A 23201-nucleotide genomic window follows, 5' to 3' on the forward strand; every position below is an offset into this window, starting at 1 on the left:
GGAACAGCCAGGTGCTGGGATCCGCGGGTGGACCCCGGGTGAGGGTCCGTCCCCCACCCACGGCGCCGTCCGGCCTCGCCCCCCGCCCCCTGCACTCCTCCTGTGGCTCCCGCCGGTCCATCTTCCTTCCCATCCACTCATTCATCAGGCGAGTGTCTCCTGAGCAGCCTCTGTGCCCTGGGCACCGGGGGACGGTCGCAGGCCATTCTCAAGGGGCCGGGGTGGGGTGGGGGGAGACGGGCATTCCCGGAGAGCCCCATAAACACACTGATTTGTCCATATTCACCAGTTGCCTCTATGGGACCCATCCTGCCCCCTGCTGCTGTCCCTGGTACTTGGGAGGAAGATGCTGCTCAGGGGCTTCTGCTCTAAGGCGGGAACAGGAACTGGGATGAATCCTGGGGTTCTGGGCGCTGAGGGGGAAGGGCAGACAGAGGGGTCAGGAAGGACTTCCCGGAGAAGTGACCTCGGTCAGAGGTCCAGGGGCCGGCGGGAATGGGTCCTGGAGCCTGGAGGCAGCGCTGTCATCACCAGAGGGCGCAGTGGGGGCTGCGGGCAGAGGGGTTGCCCGTGTCCCCTGCCCCAAGGGGCCCCGATACTCGGCGTCACCATCTTGAAATGCCTGACCCTTTGCGTCTGTGTCCAGGGAGGTGCAGTGGGGCAGCGAGCAGGGCCTTGGCCTTGACCACAAGGAGCGGGTCCGCAGCCGCCCGCCCCTGACTTCTCCTGGCCCCCCCGCCACCTGCAGCGTGGCTGGTCTCGTCGGTGAGGGCACCCTCGTCCCACCACTGCCCTCTGCTCCATGGGGCCTGGTGCGTCAGGCCGGGGGCACAGGGCTGCCCTGAGCCGGCCGGGTCACGGTGGTTTGGTGGGAGATGGGGGGCAGGCCACCTAGAGGATCCTGGAGAGCCTAGGAGGCCGGCAGTCCTGGGCCCAGTCCACACGTCGTGGACAGACTGGTGCCTTGTTAAACTGAATACAACTGAGTTATTTCAAAGTCCAGGTTTCAAGCAGGGCATTAAGTAGGCAAACCAGAGGACAGGGACACACTTCCAGCTGGCTTCTAAGTAACATGGACTCGATGGGGAGGGGCCTTACATGCCGCCCCGGCCCCTCCCGACACCCACCCTGTCTGGGCGCGCAGACAACCCCTGGGAAACGCGGTGCTGGGATCGGCCGTCTCCCACTCGCTCAGTGGGTATTTAGGCTACTAGCGGGGCGGCAGCTCGCCTGCTATTCCTGGTGTGCGGGGGCTCGGGGTGTGGGGTATGGGGTGAGGGGGGGTGCTCGGTCTAAACATAGACCACAGCCTTGGGGGAGGTGGCGGGAGGGAGGGAGGAGTGATGTTGGAAAGTCAACCCTTTAAGAGACTTGTGTTTCTAATGAGCGGGAGCCTGTGGGTTGCCTTGGCAACTGGGGTGTGCCTCCCCCCACGCCCACACCCACGCCACCCCCCTGATCACGGGCCCTTCTCTGTGGGCTCGCCCGGCTCAGACTGTGGCTGGGCTTCTGGCTGGAGGTGGTCAACGCACCAGCCGTGCCCCTGGCAGGGCCCTGCCTGCAGAGGCCTCAGTGTTCTCACCTGCAAAATGGGGTGGGGGATGGCTGTGGCAGCCTCAGAGTTTCTTTATGAGCAGTGCTACAGATCAACAAGGAAACCCACTCCCAAAGTGCAAATTAAAGCTACAAGGATATATATATATATTTTTTTAAATATTTTCTTCTTAATAAGTGTATTTATTTATTTGTTTATGGCTGTGTTGGCTCTTCGTTGCTGCGCGCGGGCTTTCTCCAGTTGCGGCAAGCGGGGGCTACTCTGTTGCAGTGCGCGGGCTTCTCATTGCAGTGGCTTCTCTTGTTGCAGAGCGCGGGCTCTAGGCTTGCGGGCTTCAGTAGTTGTGGCTCGTGGGCTCAGTAGTTGTGGTGCGCGGGCTCAGGAGTTGTGGCTCGCGGGCTCTAGAGCGCAGGCTCAGTAGTTGTGGTGCACGGGCTTCGTTGCTCTGAGGCATATGGGATCTTCCCGGACCAGGGCTTGAACCTGTGTCCCCTGCATTGGCAGGCAGATTCCTAACCACTACACCACCAGGGAAGTCCCAAAACTACAAGGATATTTAACGAAAGAGAGAGAAAACTACACGGATATTATACTGTTTCACCTGTCAGCTTGGGAAGGAACAAAAAAAGGATTCCCGCTGAATTGGAGATGTGGGGAAACGGGCACCCGCAATCCTGGAAACGTGTCCTGAAGATGGATTTGTGTGCGAGATACCAAACGCACAAGGATGTCATTGGACCTTGATTTGTAAAAGCAGAAAATGGAGAACAGCCTACATGTCTGTCAGCAGGGCAGGCTCAATGTATTTTGGCACAACATCCATTAAAAAGAACAAGAAGGGCCTGTTTGCTGCTGTGGCACAATCTCCATGGTACAGTGTTGGGTGAAAACAACAGAGAACGCAAGAGGCGGAGCTGAGCGGGCTGAGCGGACGTCCGCGCCCAGACTTCCCGGCGCGTGTGAGTGTGTGAGGGCCGGTGTCGCACACGCAGTGCAGGTCCGTGCAGGCATCGGAAGCAGTGTGGAAAACAGTGGGGGAGTCATAAGCAGAGGTGTTCAGGACATATTAAAGGCAAAAACGAGCCACAGGAAGAAGTATGTAGAGTATGACCCCGTTCGTACTTCAGAAATCAGATGAGCATGCCTGTCAGGACAAGCCTCCCCAGCTCTCCGAAAGCAGAGCGCTTCTGTGAGCCAGAATGGCATAAGGCGAAGAAGCAATGACCTCAGGACACATCTGGCTGTCGGATGACCAAAAAAGTCCAGACGCAGCACAGATACCGACACACTTCACAGCTCTGGCGGCCTGAGGCTGAGGTGCTGACCGTGGTCCGCAAAACAAACACTGAACGCTGTTTTCCATTGTCTCTTCTTCTCGTAAGCACGAAAATCTTCTTTCAGTTATGGAAAACAGGGATGAGTGTAGATCTTTTGTAAAAGCAAAGTGGCGCAAAGTGAACTTTTGAGAAGCGAGGGATTCCCGTATGTAGAAAAAGAGCTGGAAGGGCGTGGACCAGAATTAAGAGTAGCTACTGTGGGGTGTTGAGTAGATGAGGGAAAGGTTGGAAGGGGAATTTACATTCATTCTCCACAGGTTTTATTTAAACCTTTCTTTAAAAAAAATAAATTTATTTATTTATTTTTGGTTGCATTGGGTCTTTATTGCTGCACGCGGGCTTTCTCTAGTTGCGACGAGCGGGGGCTGCTCTTCGTTGCGGTGCGTGGGCTTCTCATTGTGGTGGCTTCTTGTCACGGAGCATGGGCTCTAGGCATGTGGGCTCAGTAGTTGTGGCACGTGGGCTCTAGAGCGCAGGCTCAGTAGTTGTGGCACGTGGGCTCTAGAGTGCAGGCTCAGTAGTTGTGGTGCACGGGCTTGGTTGCTCCACCGCATGTGGGATCTTCCCGGAACAGGGCTCAAACCCATGTCCCCTGCATTGGAAGGCAGATTCTGAACCAATGGACCACCAGGGAAGTCCCCATCATATCTATTTTTAATGGTCCATTTAGCTGGGTATATATCTCTCTCCTTCCTTCCTCCCTTCCTCTCTCTTTCTTCATGACTGCGTTGGGTCTTCGTTGCCGCACGTGAGCTTTCTCTAGTTGCGGCAAGCTGGGGCTACTCTTCATTGCGGTGCGCGGGCTTCTCATTGCGGTGGCTTCTCTTGTTGGGAGCACAGGCTCTAGGCGCGTGGGCTTCGGTAGTTGTGGCACATGGGCTCAGTAGTTGTGGCTCGTGGGCTCTAGAGCTCAGGCTCAGTAGTTGTGGCACACGGGCTTAGTTGCTCCGTGGCATGTGGGATCTTCCCAGAACAGGGCTCAAACCCGTGTGCCCTGCATCAGCAGGCAGATTCTCAACCACTGCGCCACTGGAGAAGCCCCTAAACCTTTTTTTAAAGAACACACGTGTACACACACACAACACACGTGTATATATATATAATATATGTATATATATAATATATATTTTAAAAGCCACACTAGCCGGACAGTGGAAGGTTTTAAGCCCACCTCTTCAGGGTCGTCCCCACCGCCGCCCCAGGGCCCCTGCACGCTGCTCCCCGCCCGGCCCTGGGCCTTGGCGCTCGCTGCCTCTTCATCCGAGAACTCTTGGCCGGGCCAGCTCCTCCTCGCCTCTCAGGCCTCGGGGAGGCCCGCGTCCCCTCCAGAGCGTGGCCAGTGCTCACTGCTCCAGGTCGTGTCCAAACCAGCCTCCTCATCAGGACTTCCGCCCGGTCGGGGCAGGACCTGCCCCTGTGCAGGAGCATGGGCTCCTGTGAGTCCGTGGTCTCCCCACGTGTCCAGCGCATGGTCGCACCAGGTCAGGACACCAGGAGCAAGTGGACAAGTGAGCCCAGCAGACCTGCTCTCCCAGCGGGTGTCGGTGGTGACTGAGCCCTGCTGTGGGAAGGCGTTTCCGTGTCTGGGTTGAGTTTTCTACCCTCCTCTGTGTCGTTTTCTGTTTTGTTCCAGGAGGGTGGTTTTCTAGACTTTTATGTATTTTCATAGCAAAGGGTTTCTTTTAACTCGGAAAAGAACAGCACGACACAGGAAGTTCAGAGATGACCAGGGCAGCGCGGAGAGCAGGGAGGGGGCTGCGGTGCTGGCCTGCCCCCAGGTCACCCGTCCCACCTTTCCCAGCACCACCCCCGCTGCACCCGATTCAAATGCAGCTGCGTCTCCCCTGCCAGCCCTTGGCCCTTAATTCCTCCCTGAGAGAAATACTTCCATCAGAACAGCAACGAAACAGAAAGCAGGCTGGCAGCAGGCTGGCAGTTGCCGGGAGCCGGGGAACAGGGAGGGAGTGATGCTAATGGATATGAGGTGTCTTAAAGGTGATGAAAATGTAAGACGAGAGTCATGCAGCCATCGCCATAACCTAAATATACTAAATACCACTGCACCCTTAAATAGGAGGATGTGATGGTATGTGAATTACACCTCAGTAAAGCTGCTTTTTAAAAGACCTCATCTACAGAGTATCCACTAATACGGAAAACTGGGCTGTGTGCTGTCTGTGCCTTGTCTCAGGAATCTTTACCAAGACCCCAAGGGGATCCTTGTTACTATAGCTTCTTCAGTTGAGGAGACTAAGGCCCAAAGAGGCATGACCTGCCCCAGACGAAGCAGCCAGTGAGCAGGAGGCTGGATGTCAACACTCACCCCTTCACCCCCATCGCACCTTCCTGGGCGGTGACACCGGTCCTGGGAAGCCCGGAATGCTGCTGGGGGTGGGAGGGGGTCAGGACTGCTTCCTGAGAGTGACATTTGGCCTGGGATCAAAGGTCCCAAAGAAATGGAGCATTAATACCCCATAGTAGGTTAAATGGTGGACCCCAAAAGATCTGTCCAGCCGGAACCTCAGACTATGCCCTTATCTGGAGTAAGAGCCTTTGCAGATGTAATTAAAGCTCTTGACATGAGATCATCCTGGATCAGGGTGCCCTAAATGCAGTGAAGAGTGTCCTTATAAGAGACAGAAGAGGAAAGACGAAGAGACACAGGGAGAGGCCACAGGAAGACGGCGGCAGAGGCTGGCTGCAGCCCCACAAGGAACGCCAAGGACTGCCAGCCCCACCGGAGCCGGGAGGCAGGCCGGGGACAGTCTCCCCTGGGCTTTCGGGGCGGGGGGAGGGTTGGGCTTCCCACCTCCAGAGCTGGGAGCGAATAAGTTTGTCTTTTAAGCCCCCAGTTTGCGGTCATTCGTTACGGCAGCCCCAGGACCCTTCTGCAGATCCCGAGGCTGCTCCCGGCCGGGGTCTCGGTGTCGGGCACGGGTGCCTCCTGGCCTCAGATCCTGCCCCACGCGCCTGGCAGCTGGGGCGTTGCTCACCTCCAGCTGGTGTGCGGAGCCCTGGAGGCTGCACGTCCCTCTGTGACAGCCTTTTGACCCCCGTCTGTTTCTGTGCTTGTGAGTCAGCCTCACTGGACCCGCCGGGACACTGGACACCATTTCCTTCTTTACTTTGAGTTTTTCTTCCTCTGTCTTTGAAGATGTTTTAGTAGGAAAAGAAAAGGAGGGAGGAGGTGGGGGAGACCTGGCAGGAGGCAGAGAGGCTGGCTGTCGTGGTTTGATCCAGAATGTTCTCCGGCTCTCTGGGCTGCTCCAGTCTTTGATGTTCAAACTGGGTCTGACCAGATAAAATACCCTTTTCAGGGACTCAGGTGGGGTTCAGGCACTACAGACCCCTTCCCCCCAACCCCGAGTTTCTTGGCTCCGGTAGAAAACCCCATTGAAATTGTTGCAACAAGGGACTTGTTTTGTATTATACTATTGTTTTTTGACTTTAATCATTTTGGAAGATATTGCCAGTCGCCTGCCTTACTTGTGTGGATCAGCTGAGGCAGTGGATGGGGGCGCGGACAACAGATTTATTTCCTCCCAGCCTTGGAGGCTGGACAGCTGACATCAAGGTGTCGCCAGGTTGGTTTCAGAGACTCTCTCACCGGCACGTAGACGGCTGTGTCCTCATGGGGTCGCCCCCCTGTGGGTCTGTGTCCTGGTCCGTCTTCTTCCGAGGTCACTGGTCATAGTGGATCGGGGCCCACCCAAGTGACCTCATTTTAACTTGATTCCCTCCGTGAAGAGACTCTACTTCCAAATAGGTCACGTTCAGGGGTACCGGGGTCAGAACTCCAACGTGTGTATTTGGGGGAACACAAATCAGCCTGTAACATACATATATTCTCTGTAATGCGTAAAGATCTTCCCAGAATTGAGAAAGAAAACACCACACTTTTCAGGCAGGAAGAGAGCCCACCTGCCTTGGGGGCCGGAAGCCCCGCATTCCCTGGGGCGATGCCGGATCAGTCCCTTCACTTCCTTGGGCCTTGGTTCTCTCACCTGTGAATTGGATCATGTGGCGATTTGACCGCCCCCCCCCGCCCCCCGGCTCTGGTGCTCACCGCAGCCCCCTCCTGTCCTGCGTCATCAACATCCCCATCGGTCAGTGGGCTCTGGTCAGCGCCTCTCCTAATGAAAAAGCCTAGGGCTTCCCTGGTGGCGCAGTGGTTGAGAGTCCGCCTGCCGATGCAGGGCACGCGGGTTCGTGCCCCGGTCCGGGAAGATCCCACGTGCCGCGGAGCGGCTGGGTCCGTGAGCCATGGCCGCTGAGCCTGCGCGTCGGGAGCCTGTGCTCCGCAACGGGAGAGGCCACAACAGTGAGAGGCCCGCGTACCGCAAAAAAAAAAAAAAAAAGCCTCGATTCCACAGCTGCCCATTTCCTGCCCCGTCTCTGCTCTCCTCCGGGGCCCAAAGGTGTGGACAGGGAGAGATGACATGGCGGTGGGGAGGGGGGTGGTAGGGGTTGGGGGGGGACATGAGGTCCTGAATGGGGAACCCAGGGAGCAGCTGACAGGGCCACACGAGGCCCTGGGATGCAGCTCCTGCTCGGTGGTGTCAGGAGTCTGTGTCCTCCCCCCGACCTGCCCCTGCCCCGGGCTCTGCCACCACCTCCAGGGCCCCGGGCAACTCGCTCCACCCCTTGGTCCCCAAGTTGTCTTGTCTGCAAGATGGGGCCCTTGTCCACCTCGTGGGGCCCTGGGGCTGAAGGGAGGGTGCACGTGAGGCCGATCTCCGGTGGCCACAGTGTGCGGTGGCTTGAAGTGGGGTCTTAGTTCCCTGACCGGGAACTGAACCCAGGCTACTGTGGTGGGAGCACCAAGTCCTACTCATTAGATAACCAGGGGCTAGTGGCTGCAAGTGGGACCCCAGTTCTTGTCTTCTTTGAGGAAAGGAGTCAGCAAAGAGACAGAAAATTTGTGAAACAGAATGTTTATTAGAAGCAAAGTACACGCAGAAATACACAAGGGTGGGCTCGGAGAGAGAGTCGCGTGCTTTTGGGGCGGTTCAAATTGCTCATATGGGGGCAGCTTTCCAGGTTTTCTCTGGCCAATCATCTTGCTTTGTCTGGCTTCGTGTCTATATTTGGTCTGACCAAGGGCCCTGCCACATGTGCACCCATCTTTTACCCACAACGGATTCCAGCGTGAGGGTTTCTGGGAGGTTGGCAGGACATGTTATGGGCTGGCACCCCCCCCTCTGACCCCTGAGGAACGCCTCTGCGCACGTGCAGTGTGGGAGGTCTCCTTGACCCTAGGCATGAGCCCACCTCCTCCCTCCTGCCTGCCTTGCCACTATCTTGCAGTGTCAACAGGAGACAGCCTAGCTGCTCACCTGGGGCCCAACCCTCTCCTGTCTCAAGGCGAGACAGTGCAGGGGTCCCACTCTGCCACTCCCGCCCGTGTGAGGAGCTCGGGGCTGACCGGGTTGCCTTGAGCCTTGTCACCTTGGGGGAGCCGCTGTGACCATGACCGTACTCTCGCTCACTCACACGGTGGCCTCGCGCATTTCCATTTATGCAACGTTTGTTGGGACGCGGCTGGAAGGCAGCCCCTAGCGAGGATCTAACGATGTGAAAGCAAAGGGCTAACGCATGAGCCCTGCCTGCGAAAGGAAGGCTTGTGTGCTGTTCCCGCCTGTTTCCCCTCAGTCCTGGCTCTGATTCCTCAGCTTCTCTTCAAGGGAGGTGCAGCTCTCGAGTCTGCCCTGGAGACGCGTGCCCTTCACGAGCCCCGTGCGGGGTCCAGGACAGTAACAGGTCTGGCACTGCCCTCGAGGCAGCCTTGCAAACGACAGTTAGAATGAAAGGACCCTTCAGCAGGGGTGGGCAGGGCGGGGCTGCCCCTCAGCCCGACCAGTGCCAGCCTCCATGCCCCCTCCAGTGGGCTCAACGGTACCCCCTAGACGACACGTCCACCCGGAAACTGAGAGCAGCCCTCCTGGGAAGACAGTCTTTGCAGATGGAAGTGAATGAAGGATCTGGAGATGCAATCGTCCTGGATGAGGGTGGCCCTGAGTCCAATGACTGGTGCCCTTACAGAGGTCAGGGGACCACTGTACCAGAGAAGATGGCCATGTGAAGACAAGGTCTTAGAGCAGTGTGGATCAGCCTCAATTAAGCTGTTATAAAAACAGAGGGAACAGGCGGTGGTTACGAGGTCCAGACACCATATCTCCAGCATGACCTGCCAGGAAGACAGCATGAGCTCCGGAGGACAGGGGCCGGTGTCCCCTTTGTCCAGGGGCTGTGGGGACGAGAGATGGACGTGGAGCCGGGTCACGGCCTAGGGCAGCAGGGGCAGGGCCGCGGGCTGTCGGGCAGACTGGGTCTCGTCCCTCCTTCCTTGGGGCCCCAAGAACCTCTGGGCCTGTCGAGGAGACCTTGGCACTGAGGTCTTCACGCCCAGCCTGACGGCCCCAGCTGGAACCACACGTGGGCTTCCTGGGCTGCTGCGGGACCCTGCAGGGCCGTCGGGAGGAGGAGCAGGGCAGGTGGGACCCCATAACACCTGACTTCCTTTTGGAGCCTTTCCCCCTGAATGTGCCCCAGGCACGTCTGCACCTCTGAAAGACGGTCGTTCACGTGGCCAGAGAAACGTGTGTACCTGTCCCATCCTCAGCCCCAGCCCTGGCCCTACAGCGCCACCCAGGCAGGTGTGCAAAGCCGCTGCTTCCCGAGCAGAGGAAACCTCCCCAGCTGTGCCTGTACCTCCCGCTCCCTGGGAGCCCCGTCCCCGTCCCCGCAGCGCAAGCACGACCCCTCGCTGCCTGCGGTAGTGACCCGAGGCTGCTGTAACTAACAGCCGCAAGCCGGGGGCCGCAGTCTGGAGGTTCAGAGTCTGAGGCACGGGTGTGGGCGGGGCCGTGCTCCCTGCAGAGGCCCCGGGGGAGGGTCCCTCCTGCCTCTTCCAGCTCCTGGGCGCCCCGGCGTATCCCCCCCAATCTCTGCCTCTGCCTTCATATGGCCTCTTCCCCATGGAAGGACGTGTGACATTGGATTCAGGGCCACTCTTATCCAGCGTGACCCCATCTTAACTAATTACATCTGCACAGACCCTATTTCCAGATAAGGCCATGTTCGCAGGCTCTGGGTGGACGTGGATTTGCTGGGGATGCTATTCACCCCAGTACAGGCCCTTCCCAGGCAGATGTACACGACAGCCTGTCTCTCTCACCCTCTGGATCGATCACTTGTTGTGGACTCGGGACACCTTTTTGAGCTGGAAGAGAACTTGGATCCTCGATTGGGCCGAACCAGTGAAGGGACGTGGATGCCCAGACCTTGTGCCTCGGTTTCCTCACTTGTCAGTGAGAAGCGATCCCCACACGGACCTCAGGGTCGTCACAGACGTGGAAACGAGCCGGACTGCTGGCTGCCATCAGGTGTCACGACGCAGCACGTGGACAACTCCTAACCCCGGGCGTCCCAGCACGCACACAGTAGGCGCTCAACAAGTGCTGAATTGAACCTGGACGTGCATGGGCGGGAAGGAGGCCTCTCTTCGGAGATCCCCAGGCCTGTTTTAGCCCCTTGGTGACCAGCACTGGTGACAGCTGCCTGGAGGCTGCGTCCCCTGAAAACCAGGATGGGGATCACAGACCCGGCTGGAGGAGTGGGGCTCGGGTTGGAGGAGAAACAAGGAACAGGGCGAGTGGAGAACGTCAGGTGTGGATTGGGTCGGGGAAGGTGGCAGCCACGAGTGGGACGGCACGCCCCACTGGGGCGGAGGAGAGCTGGAGGGCCCCGGGCGGCACTGGGGGCAGGCACACCTCGACCTGGGCGCAGGAGCGTGTCGGGTGGGTTCACGGCGAGTCGGCAGAGTGCAGAGGGCTATGGCTGCAGACGGGCAGCAGCCGCTGGGCAGGAGCGGTCAGGGCAGACCTAGGCTCCCACTTTCCTGCAGTGGTTCTCAGAGTGGGACCCCCAGACCACCAGCAGCTTCACCCGGGGGTGCTAGGAATGCAGGTTCCCAGGCCCCGCCCCAGACCTGCCGAGTCAGACACTTGGAGGGGCCACAGGCCATCGAGGGTTTTATCACTCCCTTTGCCAAATAAGGTCACATTGCCAGGTTCCCAGATGGACAAAGTTTGGGAGGGACACAGGCAGGTCACCGCACACCCCGCCCGTCCACCCATCTGACACGCCTGTGGCTTTGTCTCGTGCAGCCCTGTGGTTGGCTATCCGTCCCCTGCGCCGTCTATGGGAGATGGTGTCCCACGTTGGAGGGGGCCCCACCCGCCTTGCCCCGTGGTCGGCAGGAACGCAGGGCCCTCCTCTCGGGGAGCCGGGGGTGCAGGCGCTGCCGGGCACGCGGGTAGAGCTGCCGTCAGGAGGTGGGGGCCCGGGGGCTCGCAGGCCGGCTCACAACGCTGGCCCGACCCTCCTCGGTGTCCCCGGAGGGACCGGTGCCCACGGGAGCCGTTACCTGGCTGCCGGCCGAGTCCTGCAAGTCTCACTTCAGGGGAGCCTTCGTGATGCCTTGGGAGGTTTCTTCTCTATTAAATGCAGTCGCCTTGATTTAATTTTATTTTAGGGCTGCTGCAGCATGTTCTTTTTATATACGTGTGAACGTATATGTGTAAATATACGTATGATGTTGGGGAATTAACGTCCGTGTGTTTTTACTAAGCAAAGCTGCGGGAACCAGATCGTGGCCCCTTCGATCCCTCTGGCTGTGCGTGTGTGCACACGTGTGTGTTTGAGGGGGCGTCCCGAGCAGGCGGGCACAGCGGGCCCTCCTCTCTGGGAGCCGACTGTCGAGGGTCATCCAAATGGGGACCAGATCTGGGGGTTGGGGCTCGGCCACACCCACCACCCTGGCTTTGAGGCCCGGGCCCAAGTCAGGCGTCCACGCAGCCATCTGAGGGCGGCGACCCGGCTCTCACTGTCCAGCAGGGCCTCCCTAGGAGCAGACCAGCCCCACCCACAGCAGTCAGCTGGGCAGGAGGCACTTCTGTTTTTATTTCCAAGGGTTCAGGACAAACGGGGAAGCACATACTGTGAAAGCTGGGCCTCTGTCGGCCTTTTGGACGAACCCGTCCCTGGAGAGGCTGTTGTGTCTGAGCCACGTGTCCATCAGGGACATAGAGGACGGCACACGTGTGTTTCCATGCGTGCCATTGGGACGTGTGTGCAGAAGTGCGCTGGAATGATGCCTGTTAGCCTGACCTTTGAAGGGACTTAAGCTGGGTTCTTCGGGGTGGGTGTTTATTTAGGGAACATGCATGTCACTCCTCTGAGCCAGGAGCCGTCAAACCCACTCCTTCAAAACACACAGACCCTCGCTCACGTCCCCGTCACTCCGTCTGGTGTGCTGCACGTGGCCGTCACTCTGAAGGCTCTGACCACCCGCCGGCCCCCCAGCGGCCCCGCCTCTGCCGATCGCGTTCCTGCCACCCCATCCCTCTGGGGGGGTCGGTCCTACCTCTTGGTCCAGAGCCCCATCTGGGCTCCACACCCATCGGCACTTGCGCTTTCAGAACAGTGTCAGGTTAGGAACCTGCTGTTAGCAGGCGCCAGGGGACGCTCCCGGGGGGGGGGCAGTGTTGGCCCCAAGCCACCCAACCTACATGGATCCGCGCTGGCCCCTCCCAGGCCCACAGTGCTGGTCTCTGGGTCGTTCCAGCCTTTTGCATTTGGCACTGAACTCACCCTGCAGGGCCCCACGACCTGCACTGGGGGTCTTTATGGGAAGCCCCCCCACACCCCCAAAACCTTGAGGCCCAGAAACTTCCTCCAGGCCCAGAGCCCGGCCCGGCCACCTCTCTCCTGAGCCAAGGGTTTGACTTTGGCAAGTGCCCTGAATGGCATCAACGCTGTTCCATGCTCGCCTTGGCCCCTGGGGAGCACCTCCTGGTGCCTTGGGCCCTGCAGCGCCCACTCTGTACTCACTCCCGGCTTCCATTCTCCCCCCTGACCTTAAGATACTCCACTGTCCGTGCGCGCGTCGGCAGGCTCTTGAAACCGCTGGGTGGCGTTTCCGAGGGGGCTCTCAGCGGCTCCTGCCTTTTATGTCTCAGGGCAGAAAGAATTCAGCGAGAGGCAAAGCGATAGATAGGAAGTGGTTTATCAGAACAAGACACTTGTGAGGCTTACAAGCGGGCGGGCAAGAGGGTGCTGTGCGCAGAACTCAGTGGGGCTAGTTTTAGACTCAGAGGACAAGGGAGGGAGGCGGCAGGGAGGGTGAAGGCCACCTTCTTCCTCATTCTTGAGTCGACGTCCCAGTTCCGTCCTCGTCCACGTCCTCGTCCAGCGGGGGAGTTGCCTCGTCTCTACATGGTCAAGCCGGGACTGTCACGGCACAATGAAAATGAGCAGAAAGGTGGTAACGTATGCTAAAAATGGTGAATCATCTCAGGTTGTAGTATCATGTCGCCTTTTCCTTATATTTTTGTTTTTAGTGCACACAGAGGAGCGTGTCCTAGGAATCATTAACTTACCGAGCTCACTGGGCAGGATGTGGGTCTCTTGGCGCCATTGTTGTATCGTCTGGGGACGTGTCTCAGGCTCCTGTTGCATGGTTTTGTGGTTAAGCAGGCCTGCTTTCCTGAGTGATCATTAACTCACAGGGTGCCCCATACGTTTTTCTTTACTTACAATCCCCAGTGGGATCAACTATCTCATCACCTACTTTGTCCCTTTACTCTGTCCCTGTCGCTCTTAGGGCTACAAGACAACTGCTCTGATGACGGGTATGCCTGGGGATGTAACAGCCCTGTCCCCCTCAGACTCCCCGGACCTCCCATCCTCACAGCCTCCTCACTCGGGGCGCCTCCACCACTAGGTGCACGGCCCTGACACGTTTACTTCTCGGGGTTCCGTTCTCTGTGACGGAAGCACACTGCATCCCAAGGGCTGGGCCCGTCCCAGACACGGTCTCCCAGGGCCTGCTGGAGGCTCAGGGTGGGTGTCACCAGCGTTGGGGACGCCCTGTCTGGTCAGCCATGATGCTCATTTGCCAGCCAACGACTCTGGGTCCCTGGGATCGGGCAACACAGCGTGGCGGGGCGCTCGGGTCAGACCCCAGGAGCAGCCCCAGGACTGGCCCCGCCGCGTGGCTGGGAAGCCGGGTGGGCGCCGTCTCCGTGCAGCAATGGGAGGGGCTTTGTCAGCGCTGAATTGTTGCTCAGACCCCTGGTGCTGGGGGTGCAGGAGGGAGTGACTGCCCTGGGGATGGGGCTCTTTCTGGGGTGGTGGGAAGGTGCGAGAACTAGACAGAGGTGGTGGCTGCGTGGCCTGTGGACGTGCTGGACGCCCCTGACCCGGGACCTCCCAGGTGGCGCACCTTGTGATGTGCATTTCACCCGTCAACTCAGTCGTGCGTGAAATGTCCACAACAGGCAGCTCTACTGATTGCCTAGGGCTGGTGGGGAGGCTTTGGGGGAAATGGGGGTGATTAATAAAGGTAATGGGGTCCTTTGGGGGTGACGGCTGTACAGCTCCACAAACAGACTAAAAACCACTGAATTGTATGCTTGAGAGGGTGAGCTGTATGCTCTATGAGTTATATCTCAATAAACCGTTACTACCAAAGCCAAACCCATGGCACGTTCTGGAGAGGCCACGTCATCCAGCAGAGGCGAGCTCGGGCCCACAAGCTTGTTCTGGGCCGAGCTGGGGCCGTGCCGTGTCAGAGCACCTCTCGGCTGCGGAAGCCGCCCTGCGGGAAGGGAAACGGGTCGACCCGTCCGGGACTGGCCACGTCCAGACCAGTGTGTTTAGGCTTTGGGGCCTCATGGGATCTGATGAAAGCCGTGGACCCCCTGCTTGCGGGGGAAGGAGAAAAGCACGCAGAGCACCTTGGGTACAATTTCAGGGGACGCCCTGGGTCTCCGAGTCGGGGTGTCTGTGCTGGGGCTGCTCACCAGGGTCCCAGCCCAGCAGGTGGGGCAGGAGTGGGAGAAGTGGTGGGGAGTAGGCTCACCCGATGGGACCCCCACGCAGCCGGACACCCTGCCATCTGTCCTTTCCTCTCTGTCCCCAATGTTCTGGCCCCCAGATGGGCCTTGGATGACCGTGGCCTCACACTGGCCGTCACCAGGTCTGACCTGCACCCTCACTTCTGACGTGACACGGCCGGTTCCTGAGACACGTACGCGCCTCTACCAGCCTCCAACTCAGGGCTGGACACAGCAAAGGCCGTCTGTGCCATTAGGGACGCAGCAGAATGCACTGGCCACAGGTGGGGGGCACCGCATGGGAGCTGTGGGCTGCAGCCACGGTTTATCAACTGATGTGATAACTGATAAACTAAGTGTTCACAATTTGTCTTTTATTCCTGGTTTGCCCCCCTGAGGTTCCTGCCCCTCTTCTGCTGGAATTATAACCGCGGAGTTCCCTAGGAATCTTCTACAAGGCGGTGCTGCCCAGCTTTCACTCCGAGGGGCATGGGACGCAGCCACAACGAGTGACAGTTGTCTTTCCCTATCCCTAGGAAACCACGCAAAGGATAGAATTTTCTCAACGCTGCGCTTTTGCACATAGGTTTCTTCCGTCTGTGGGTCCTGCTCCCGGGCGATGCGGCAGGTGGCAGAAGCCTGGAGGCCACTTGCTGCTCCGCGTCCTGGACTCAGGTTCCACACAATGACGTACACGTTGTACGTGTGTGTACGTCATACGTTGGTTTTCTTCTTGTCGGCTCTTCCTGGTTAGCACAGAACCCAGGGGCTCACGAGGAGTGAGGGGTCTCCAGGTTAAGCCCATGGAGGGCCTAACGGGGGCAGGCTGTCCTCGTCTCGGGGGGTCAGTCGTTGTTGCCTCGGCTTCCCCGGTGGGGAGCAGGGCCTCTGGAGCCAGGACACCAGGCAGGAAGAAATGGAAACCGCAGGCAGGTGAGACCCCCCAGAAGCTGGGTGCTGTCCTGCTTCAGGCACCCAGCCCTGCCCCCTGAAGGGTCTCACACGGACTCAGCTGGGGAGGGGCAGCTGGGCGCCGGGCGGGAGGTTGTGCTGCTGGAAGGCTCGGGGCGGTGTCATCGGCTCATCTGGATTCGCGGCCCTGTGTCCACCCTGGGGTGTGCCCCACCCGAGGGCAGTGCCGTCACGGGCTCTGTCCATCGCCCCCCCAGCTGCTAAGGGGCGTCAGGCCTCATCCCGAGCCACAGACCTGCCTTCTCTCGGCACCTGCAGACCAGGGCTCAGACGCCTCGGCGCACACAGGGCTGGTGACGCCAGCTTCCAGGGGACAGGGTTTGGGCGGAAGAACTGCTTGGCCGGGGGCCAGGTGCAGGGCGCTGGGACAAGCGAGGCCCCTTCACGCAGGACGGGGGGAGGCTAGGCAGGCACCAGGGGCAGGCCAGGGTGGGCCGTGCGGGCCGTGCTCCTCGTGCCCTCTCCTGAGCGCGGGCTGGTCCTGCCCGAGGCTGGCCAGGTGCTCACCCTGGAGGGTGGCCCGCTCTGCCCACGGGTGGGGGGGGGGCACAGCCGCCCCCAGACCGTCATCTCTGGTCGTGTGCACACGGAGCACCTGCCCGCCCCCGGAGGTTCAGAGATGAGCCAGTCCCGGGCTGCGGTCTCTAGCCTGTAGCCGGACCAGGGGAAGGAGGGAGCCTCCTCGCGGCAGGGACCCGGGCTCACCCCAGATGAAGACTCCGCCCAGGCTGGGTAGGTCCTGCTCTCGCTTGGGTGCAGTCTGCTCCGTGCCCAGCACGGCTGGCGGGCACCGTGGCCTGGGTGGGGCCCGGGGACGTTTGCCGAGTGAGTGAGGTCTTGGGCATCCTGTCCCGGCCCCTCTGCTGCAGCCGCCCCCCACCCCGTGCCTTCACCGCCCTCCCTGTCTCTCCTGCCCAGGACCTCCCACTCCCGGGCCAAGGCCGAGGCGGCCCTCACCGCAGCTCAGAAGGCCCAGGAGGAAGCGCGCATTGCCAGGATCACTGCCAAAGAGTTCTCCCCGTCCTTCCAGCACAGGGAAAACGGTGAGTCCGGGTGCCGCTGGGGGCAGGGCCGCCGGCGGGTGGGCCCCAAGGCACATCCGACGGTTCTGCCCTGCAGCCATCAGCCCACTGCATCCCCCCATCTGCTTCTCCCCCGAGACTGTGTGTGCAGTCCTCCCTCTAGGGTTATGCTAGAACCCTGTGTGACTGCTCTGTCTGACAAGACTGCTGCCCGCCAGGCAGGGACTGCGGCCACGGGTCTGCATCTTTAGCTTCACCTCGTCTCACCTAATCCATCAGTAGCCACGTGTGACTGGCACTGGCCGAGCTGGTCAGCACAGCTCTGGGACTCGGGGAGGGGGGGCTGAGGGGGGCTGGAAGGAAGCTAGAAGCCTCTGCGAGTCAGCCAGATCCGAGACCCTCGTCCCCCCTTGGGGGACGGGCCTGAGGGAGGCTGGAGCAGGGGCGTTATTGATCGGAGAGGCCCGCTGAGGCCGCCATCCTCCCAGCCCGATGCGACGCCCCACCTGGGTCAGGCTCACTCCTCTCAGACTCACGCTTCCCAGAGCAAGTGGAAGCCTCTCGAGGTTCTGGGACCACACCCTGAGCTCTCCTCCCAGAGCCTGCAGTTCTTGGCCCTGCTGGTAGGATTCCTGGGCTTTGGCGCAGCCTTGAGAACCACAGGACCCAAGATAGGGGACAGAAGCATTGGAATCCAGCCACGAACACTCCACGTCCTGCCTTGTAGAAGGTCACCTAGCACGAGATGTTTCTTTTATCAGGAGGGGTCCGCGGGGATGGGACCTCAGAATCCCCAAGCAGCCCAGGCCAGCACGCTCTCGGGCCTCGGGTCACCCCTGCAGCCGGGGGCCTAGACCAGAACAACTGTCCACCCCACCCGTCCTAATCTGGTCATCCTTGAAGTGCCCACAGAGAGGAGCTGGAGGGTCTATCAGGGGCTTTGGGAACACTGTCCTCCCACTTTCTTCGCCCCACAGCCCGCTGGTGGCAGCGAGGGCCCTGGCGACCTGCCACCATAGCCTGGTCCTGGTCCCCTGCCATCCTCAGGTGAGACTGGGCCTCCACACAGAACATCCAAGTAACCCACCTCTGTGCTCCCCATCTCCCCCCGATCCAGGGCTCGAGTACCAGCGGCCGAAGCGTCAGCGTTCCAGTGACGACATCGAGGTCATCTCCACCGGGACACCCTTACAGCAGGAGAGCCCAGAGCTGTACCGCAAGGGCACCACCCCCGACGACAGCCCCCTGCAGAGCTTCCCCGCCAGCCCCACGGCCACCCCTCCACCCGCCCCTGCCTCGAGGAACAAGGTGGCCCACTTCTCCCGGCAGGTCTCAGTGGACGAGGAGCGGGGTGAGGACATCCAGATGCTCCTGGAGGGCCGGGGAGGGGACTGCGCCCGGAACAGCTGGGGAGAGGAGAAGGCCGGGGGCTCCAGAGGCGTCCGCAGCAGCGCCCTCCACAGCGGCCAGCCCGCGGAAGCCTTCCGGGCCCGGGGCCCAGGCCACAGGCAGCCCAGCAACCCCAAGCCCCGGGAGCGGCGGACGGGGTCCCCTACCACGTTCTGGACTTCCCACCACCGGGCCGGCAATCCCGGCCCGGGGAGCACCAAGCTGCTGGAGCTGGACGAGGAGAAGTTGAGCAACTACGAGATGGAGATGAAGCCCCTGCTGAGGATGGACTCATACACGCAGGAGGTGCACCCCCCGAAAAGACGCTACAGCAAGGGGGGCACCGAGGACCGGGGCTTCGGGGCCCAGAGACTGCGGTCCAAGTACCAGAACAAAGAGCACGCCAGGCCGGCCTCGTGCACGGAGCCCGCGGTTCAGAGGCTGGAGAGCCTGCGGCTGGGGGACCGGGCAGAGCCCCGGCTGCTGCGCTGGGACTTGACCTTCTCTCCTCCCCAGAGGTCCTCACCGGTGGCGCTGGAATCGGACGAGGAGAATGGAGATGAGCTTAAGGCCAGCACGGTGAGTGGACGCCAGCGGTCTGGGGCCTGAGAGCCTGGCCCCCTCGGTCTTCCCCGACCCTCCAGCTCTCAGGACCCTCCTCTGTAGGAAGCCCACACGGGTGCGGGCTGCACTGCCTTGGACGGGTCCCTGTGAGGGCTACTCCCAGGCACCATCCTTTCAGCAAAGGCACTTGGGTGGTTTTGGAAGCTCCCCAAAAGAAACGGGGCAGCATGGGACCCCACCCTTACCCCCAGACCTCCCCGTGCTGCCCAGGACGGTCCTCACCTTGGAGGAAGGTCCTGCGTCCTGGAGGGAAACACAGAGGCCAGAGCTCCCACGTGGGTGAGAGGGACAGAGTCCCCCAGGCCTGTGGGATCAGATGTGCCGGGTGGGGCCGTTACTCCGGTTCCTCAGGCCCCGTGGTGGCGCTGGGTCTCGCTCATGGGTGAGGACCACGCCTCGTGGGTGAGACCCGCCCTTGGCGCACTCCTCCCATGGAGGGCAGGCGGTGTTGAGGAAGGAATGGAGATCCTGGGCCAGGCTGAGGGCTGGGGCTCTTGTACCCAGGGGACACCTCCTGACCCCTGGCCCACCGGCTCCCACCCATAAGCAGACACTCCCCGCTGCCTGGACCGAATGGCGGCAGGAATGGCCCGTGAAACGCCTTCTCAGCCCCACGGCCAGCGCTGGCGCCCTGTGCCAACGGCCCTCAGGCCCCTCACCCGCTGGTGGGGCTCAGCATGCTCAGCCCCCTCTGAACACGAGGAAAGCAGAGGGCCTGCCTTGCGGGGCATCCCCACGGGGCCCTCTGAGACCCCGGGGCCGAGAAGCTTTGTTGGAAGGCGGCCCTGGAGGCCACCGTGAGCAGCCGTCTGGGCAGTGGGCTAGCTCCTGGGACGCACCTGTGCTCTCTGAACCCAGGTGCTCCCGCTGGGACCTAGATACCAGCTCTATTCCAGAAACGCGTGTGGTGTGTGCGCGCGTGTGGGTATTTTAGGAAGCCGAATGACGGGCAGGGTGGGAGACGCAGGAAGGGGTTCTATATTTAGCCCACTGAACCGTGTTGTGGCTTTAAAACCTCTTCAGGCGCATCTTGGGTGCTTTAAAACAACACTGCTTCGGGCAGTGGCGCGAGCACGTGGCCACCTCCAGCCGGGCATGTACTCACCGCTGAGTGGTTCCACGGGAGGGGGCTTCCAGCAGAGGCCCGGGGTGGTCGGGGCAGCTGGCGCCCCTCATCCTTGTCCAACACCGTGGCCTCGGCACCGTCACCACAGAGGCTCAAGGACGGCGGGTCCAGGGGGGAGAGGCTGTGGTCCAAGGGCCAGGTGGGCTCGTGCCCCAGGAGAGCGAGGGGCTCCTCGCGGCTGCGCAGCTCCTGGGCAGTTGTTCACTGAACTGAGAGGGCTCTCCCGTCACCAGGTCTGGGGCCATGCTGGGTGGGCTGCACCTGGCATCCCAGGTGTGCAGAGCTCGGGTGGTTATGCTGGGACCCAGGTGCGCAGGTCTGAAGGGCTCAGAGCCCCAAGGACTCCACACTGAGAAGCTCGTGGGAGCCTCTGACCGCTGCCTGAGGCTTCCGTTCCCCCGACCCTCTGGGAAGCCACAGTTTCGCTCAGGAGGAGGGGGTGTGGCCTTGGGCTCACCTCCTCTTCTGCTTCTGTTCCAGGGCTCGGCGCCTATCCTGGTGGCCATGGTGATCTTGCTAAACATCGGAGTCGCCATTTTGTTTATTAACTTTTTCATCTGAGGAGATTGTCGCATTAGCAAAAGCAGCTGGTGTACAAACGGGGGACGTTAAAAGCAGAACGACAGAAGGGAAGGCTCATAGCTTGGACACCCAACGACAACTTCCTGGTCTTCTCACAGAACCACGTGATTGGGTATTACTCACAGTTTGCCTTTTTTTCTGGGTCATGTTTTTTGGATTTTAGCCAAAATTCTTTGCTTGTGTAACACTCTGCTGTGTGGCATGGCAGAGGGAGGCCAGCACGCCGACCCTCCAGCTTGACGTGGAAAGAGAAGGGATCCCGGCAAGTCAACGGCAAAAAATACAGTCACCACCGTCATCACACCCCGTCTGGGACGTGGAAAAGGAGGCAACCAGAGGCAGAGCCCCTGGAGCGTCCGGCGGCTCGCAAGGCTGCTCGCGGGTGGCAAGCCTGGGCGTGAGGCGTGAGAGAGGGCGCCCGCTCCAGCTGGCAGTGGCCTGGGCCTTTTTCTATTTTAAATCTGTGCTGCACACTTACTTAGGAAAGCAGAGACCTGCTTTCTCTTCTGCCCACGAAACGATCACAACCCGGCCCTCCTGCACTGCCCCGACACTGAGTCTTAAGGCAAAGTCCTTCTTTTCCCCATTGTCTCCCCACCCCCCACCCCAGACCCCAGGGCTGCTGTGCTGTGGGCATCCAGGGGGCTGGCACCAGGGCCAGGGGGACAGGGAGCAGTGCGGGCGTGGGGGAAGGCCTCACTTGGACAGCCTGCCGTTGGGCCTGGGCTCAGAGCCCGTGGCGTTTCTGCGCTGAGGACGCAGGATGTGCGTCCAGGCTGTCGGATGCCCGCGGCCCTGAGGGCCCTCCCACGATGTCGTCCTCTCAGTGTCACCGAGCCCACGGGTTTTCACATTCTTGTCCTGTGCCTGCCTCGACTTCCCTCACAGATATGCATATTTCTTCCAGATGCCTCATCCATACTCTGGAGCTGGTCGGGTCCCAGGACAGGAATGTGTTTGAAACCCAGTGGCTTGACAATTCCTGAGAAATCATGACATATCCATCTCCAAAATATGCAACGTACCTTGTTTCAATCCAACAAAACCAGGTTCCTGGTGTGTCTGCCCCTCCGGCCAGCGTTGTCCCACCGTACAAACAAAAGAATAAGGTCCTGGACTGTCTGGATGCCCCGTGGGCCCAGCCATGGAGCAGCCCCGGCCACGTGCATGGATGTGTCTGTGGGGCCTGGGCACGTCCAGATGGGGCCCCTGCACCCACGCCTGGGAAGGTCCTGGGCATGGCCGTCTGTGGACCCTGCCTTGCTTTGCTTATGTTCAGCTGTTTCTCTGCTACCTTTCAAGCAGATTTCTTTACTACACTGCACTGGATTGCTATATTTTTAACCAGAAATAAACTAAAGATTAGAGCATGTTCCCGTTAAATTCAGTTTTTTTTTCTGTTACATACTCACCCCCCCATCCCTTCTCACAGTTTGGTTGCGTTTGGGGGGTCTTCTTTCAGGCAGTGGGGACACAGGAGAGGGAGGGAGGAGCCACAGGAAATACATTTCTGATGATGTCACTTTTTAAAGGGATATTTCACGTTTTTGTACATCTTACTTCCCGTTCCTTTTTTACGACTGCGTGGTTGCCGCAGCCCTGGAGTGAACCAAATAAACATGCCTGCTCCTCGCGGCTCTCTGCGTCGTCCGTGCTGGGGGGTGTGGCTTGTGATTCTGTCTGCAACGCTTTGTAAAGATTAGAAAGACTTTTGTGCATTCGAGTAACTGCACGACACAAAATGGTACCTACACAGGCAGGTTCATCCTCACATGCACACACCCTGAGGTAACGTAGCTACGTAGAAAAGCAACAGCACAAATGCCCATCATTCGAGGCAAGCGGTGGTTTCAGGGCTGGGGGCTCACAGGAGGCTGGCCAGCATCCCATCATTTGCCCAGCTGCCAGTAACACACCTGAAAACCAGAGCAGCACCCACGTTACTGCCACTCCCCTACACCCGGGTGAATTCCACTGAGACCACGATGTACTGGGTCTGAGAGGCCCTAAAAGCTAGTTTTTACCTGGTTTCCAGACCAGGCTGCCCTGCAGACAGGCCTAAAGCTTTCGCTCAGCCTGGCCAGCCTTTCCTACCTGCCGGAGGCCTGCGTTTACTGACAGGTGCACCCGTGAGCTCCCTCTGGGCCAGGCTGGCTGACCCCGCTCCTGCCGGGCGCGTTCCTGGCGGACACGCGGGACGGGGCAAGAACAGATGCTGCCGCAAGGCCCTAGTGGCGCGGAGCGCTGACAGGTTTTAATTAATCCCAGAGCAACCTCGTGAGAGTCATCTCCCCTAACAGCTGCTTCCGTGCTCGAGATGTGAAAACCAGAGGCAGAGAAACTGAGTTACCTGAGCTGAGCCGGGGAGGGGGGGACAGGCCGCCCCCGCCCCCCGCCCAGCCATCCCCCACCCCCAGGCTGGGAAGCTGCACCCGCACCTCACCTGCGAGAGCGGGAGAGGACGCTGCACAGGGTATGCGACACCTGCACCCAAACGACTGACGAGGAAGATGGTGTCCATGCGGAAAAGCTCAGCATGGCCACGAAAACACAGTGCCCGCGGCTGAAGCCATCCCGGGGTGGGGCTGAGAGGGCTCCAAATACAAGCACTTTCCACACCCCGTCTGACAACCCTAAGCCCATTTCTCTGTTAGACGCCCTCCGGGTGGGGCTTGGGAGGATGACAGGCGCTTT

General features: G+C 60.1%; 1 protein-coding gene across 1 annotated transcript in view; it reads left to right on the forward strand.

Annotated features, from left to right (window-relative positions):
• JPH3 (junctophilin 3) overlaps nucleotides 1-21154 on the forward strand; it is an 82940-nt gene extending 61786 nt beyond the window's left edge. The window contains exons 3-5 of the mRNA XM_060083720.1: nucleotides 16683-16807; nucleotides 17904-18754; nucleotides 20406-21154. Of these exons, the coding sequence (XP_059939703.1) occupies nucleotides 16683-16807; nucleotides 17904-18754; nucleotides 20406-20486 (1057 nt within the window). The 3' untranslated portion in view covers nucleotides 20487-21154. The remainder of the gene's footprint in view (nucleotides 1-16682; nucleotides 16808-17903; nucleotides 18755-20405) is intronic.
• Nucleotides 21155-23201: the final 2047 nt, after the last annotated feature.

Source organism: Mesoplodon densirostris, chromosome 19 (genome assembly GCF_025265405.1).
Source record: "Mesoplodon densirostris isolate mMesDen1 chromosome 19, mMesDen1 primary haplotype, whole genome shotgun sequence".
Lineage (NCBI taxonomy): Eukaryota > Metazoa > Chordata > Mammalia > Artiodactyla > Ziphiidae > Mesoplodon > Mesoplodon densirostris.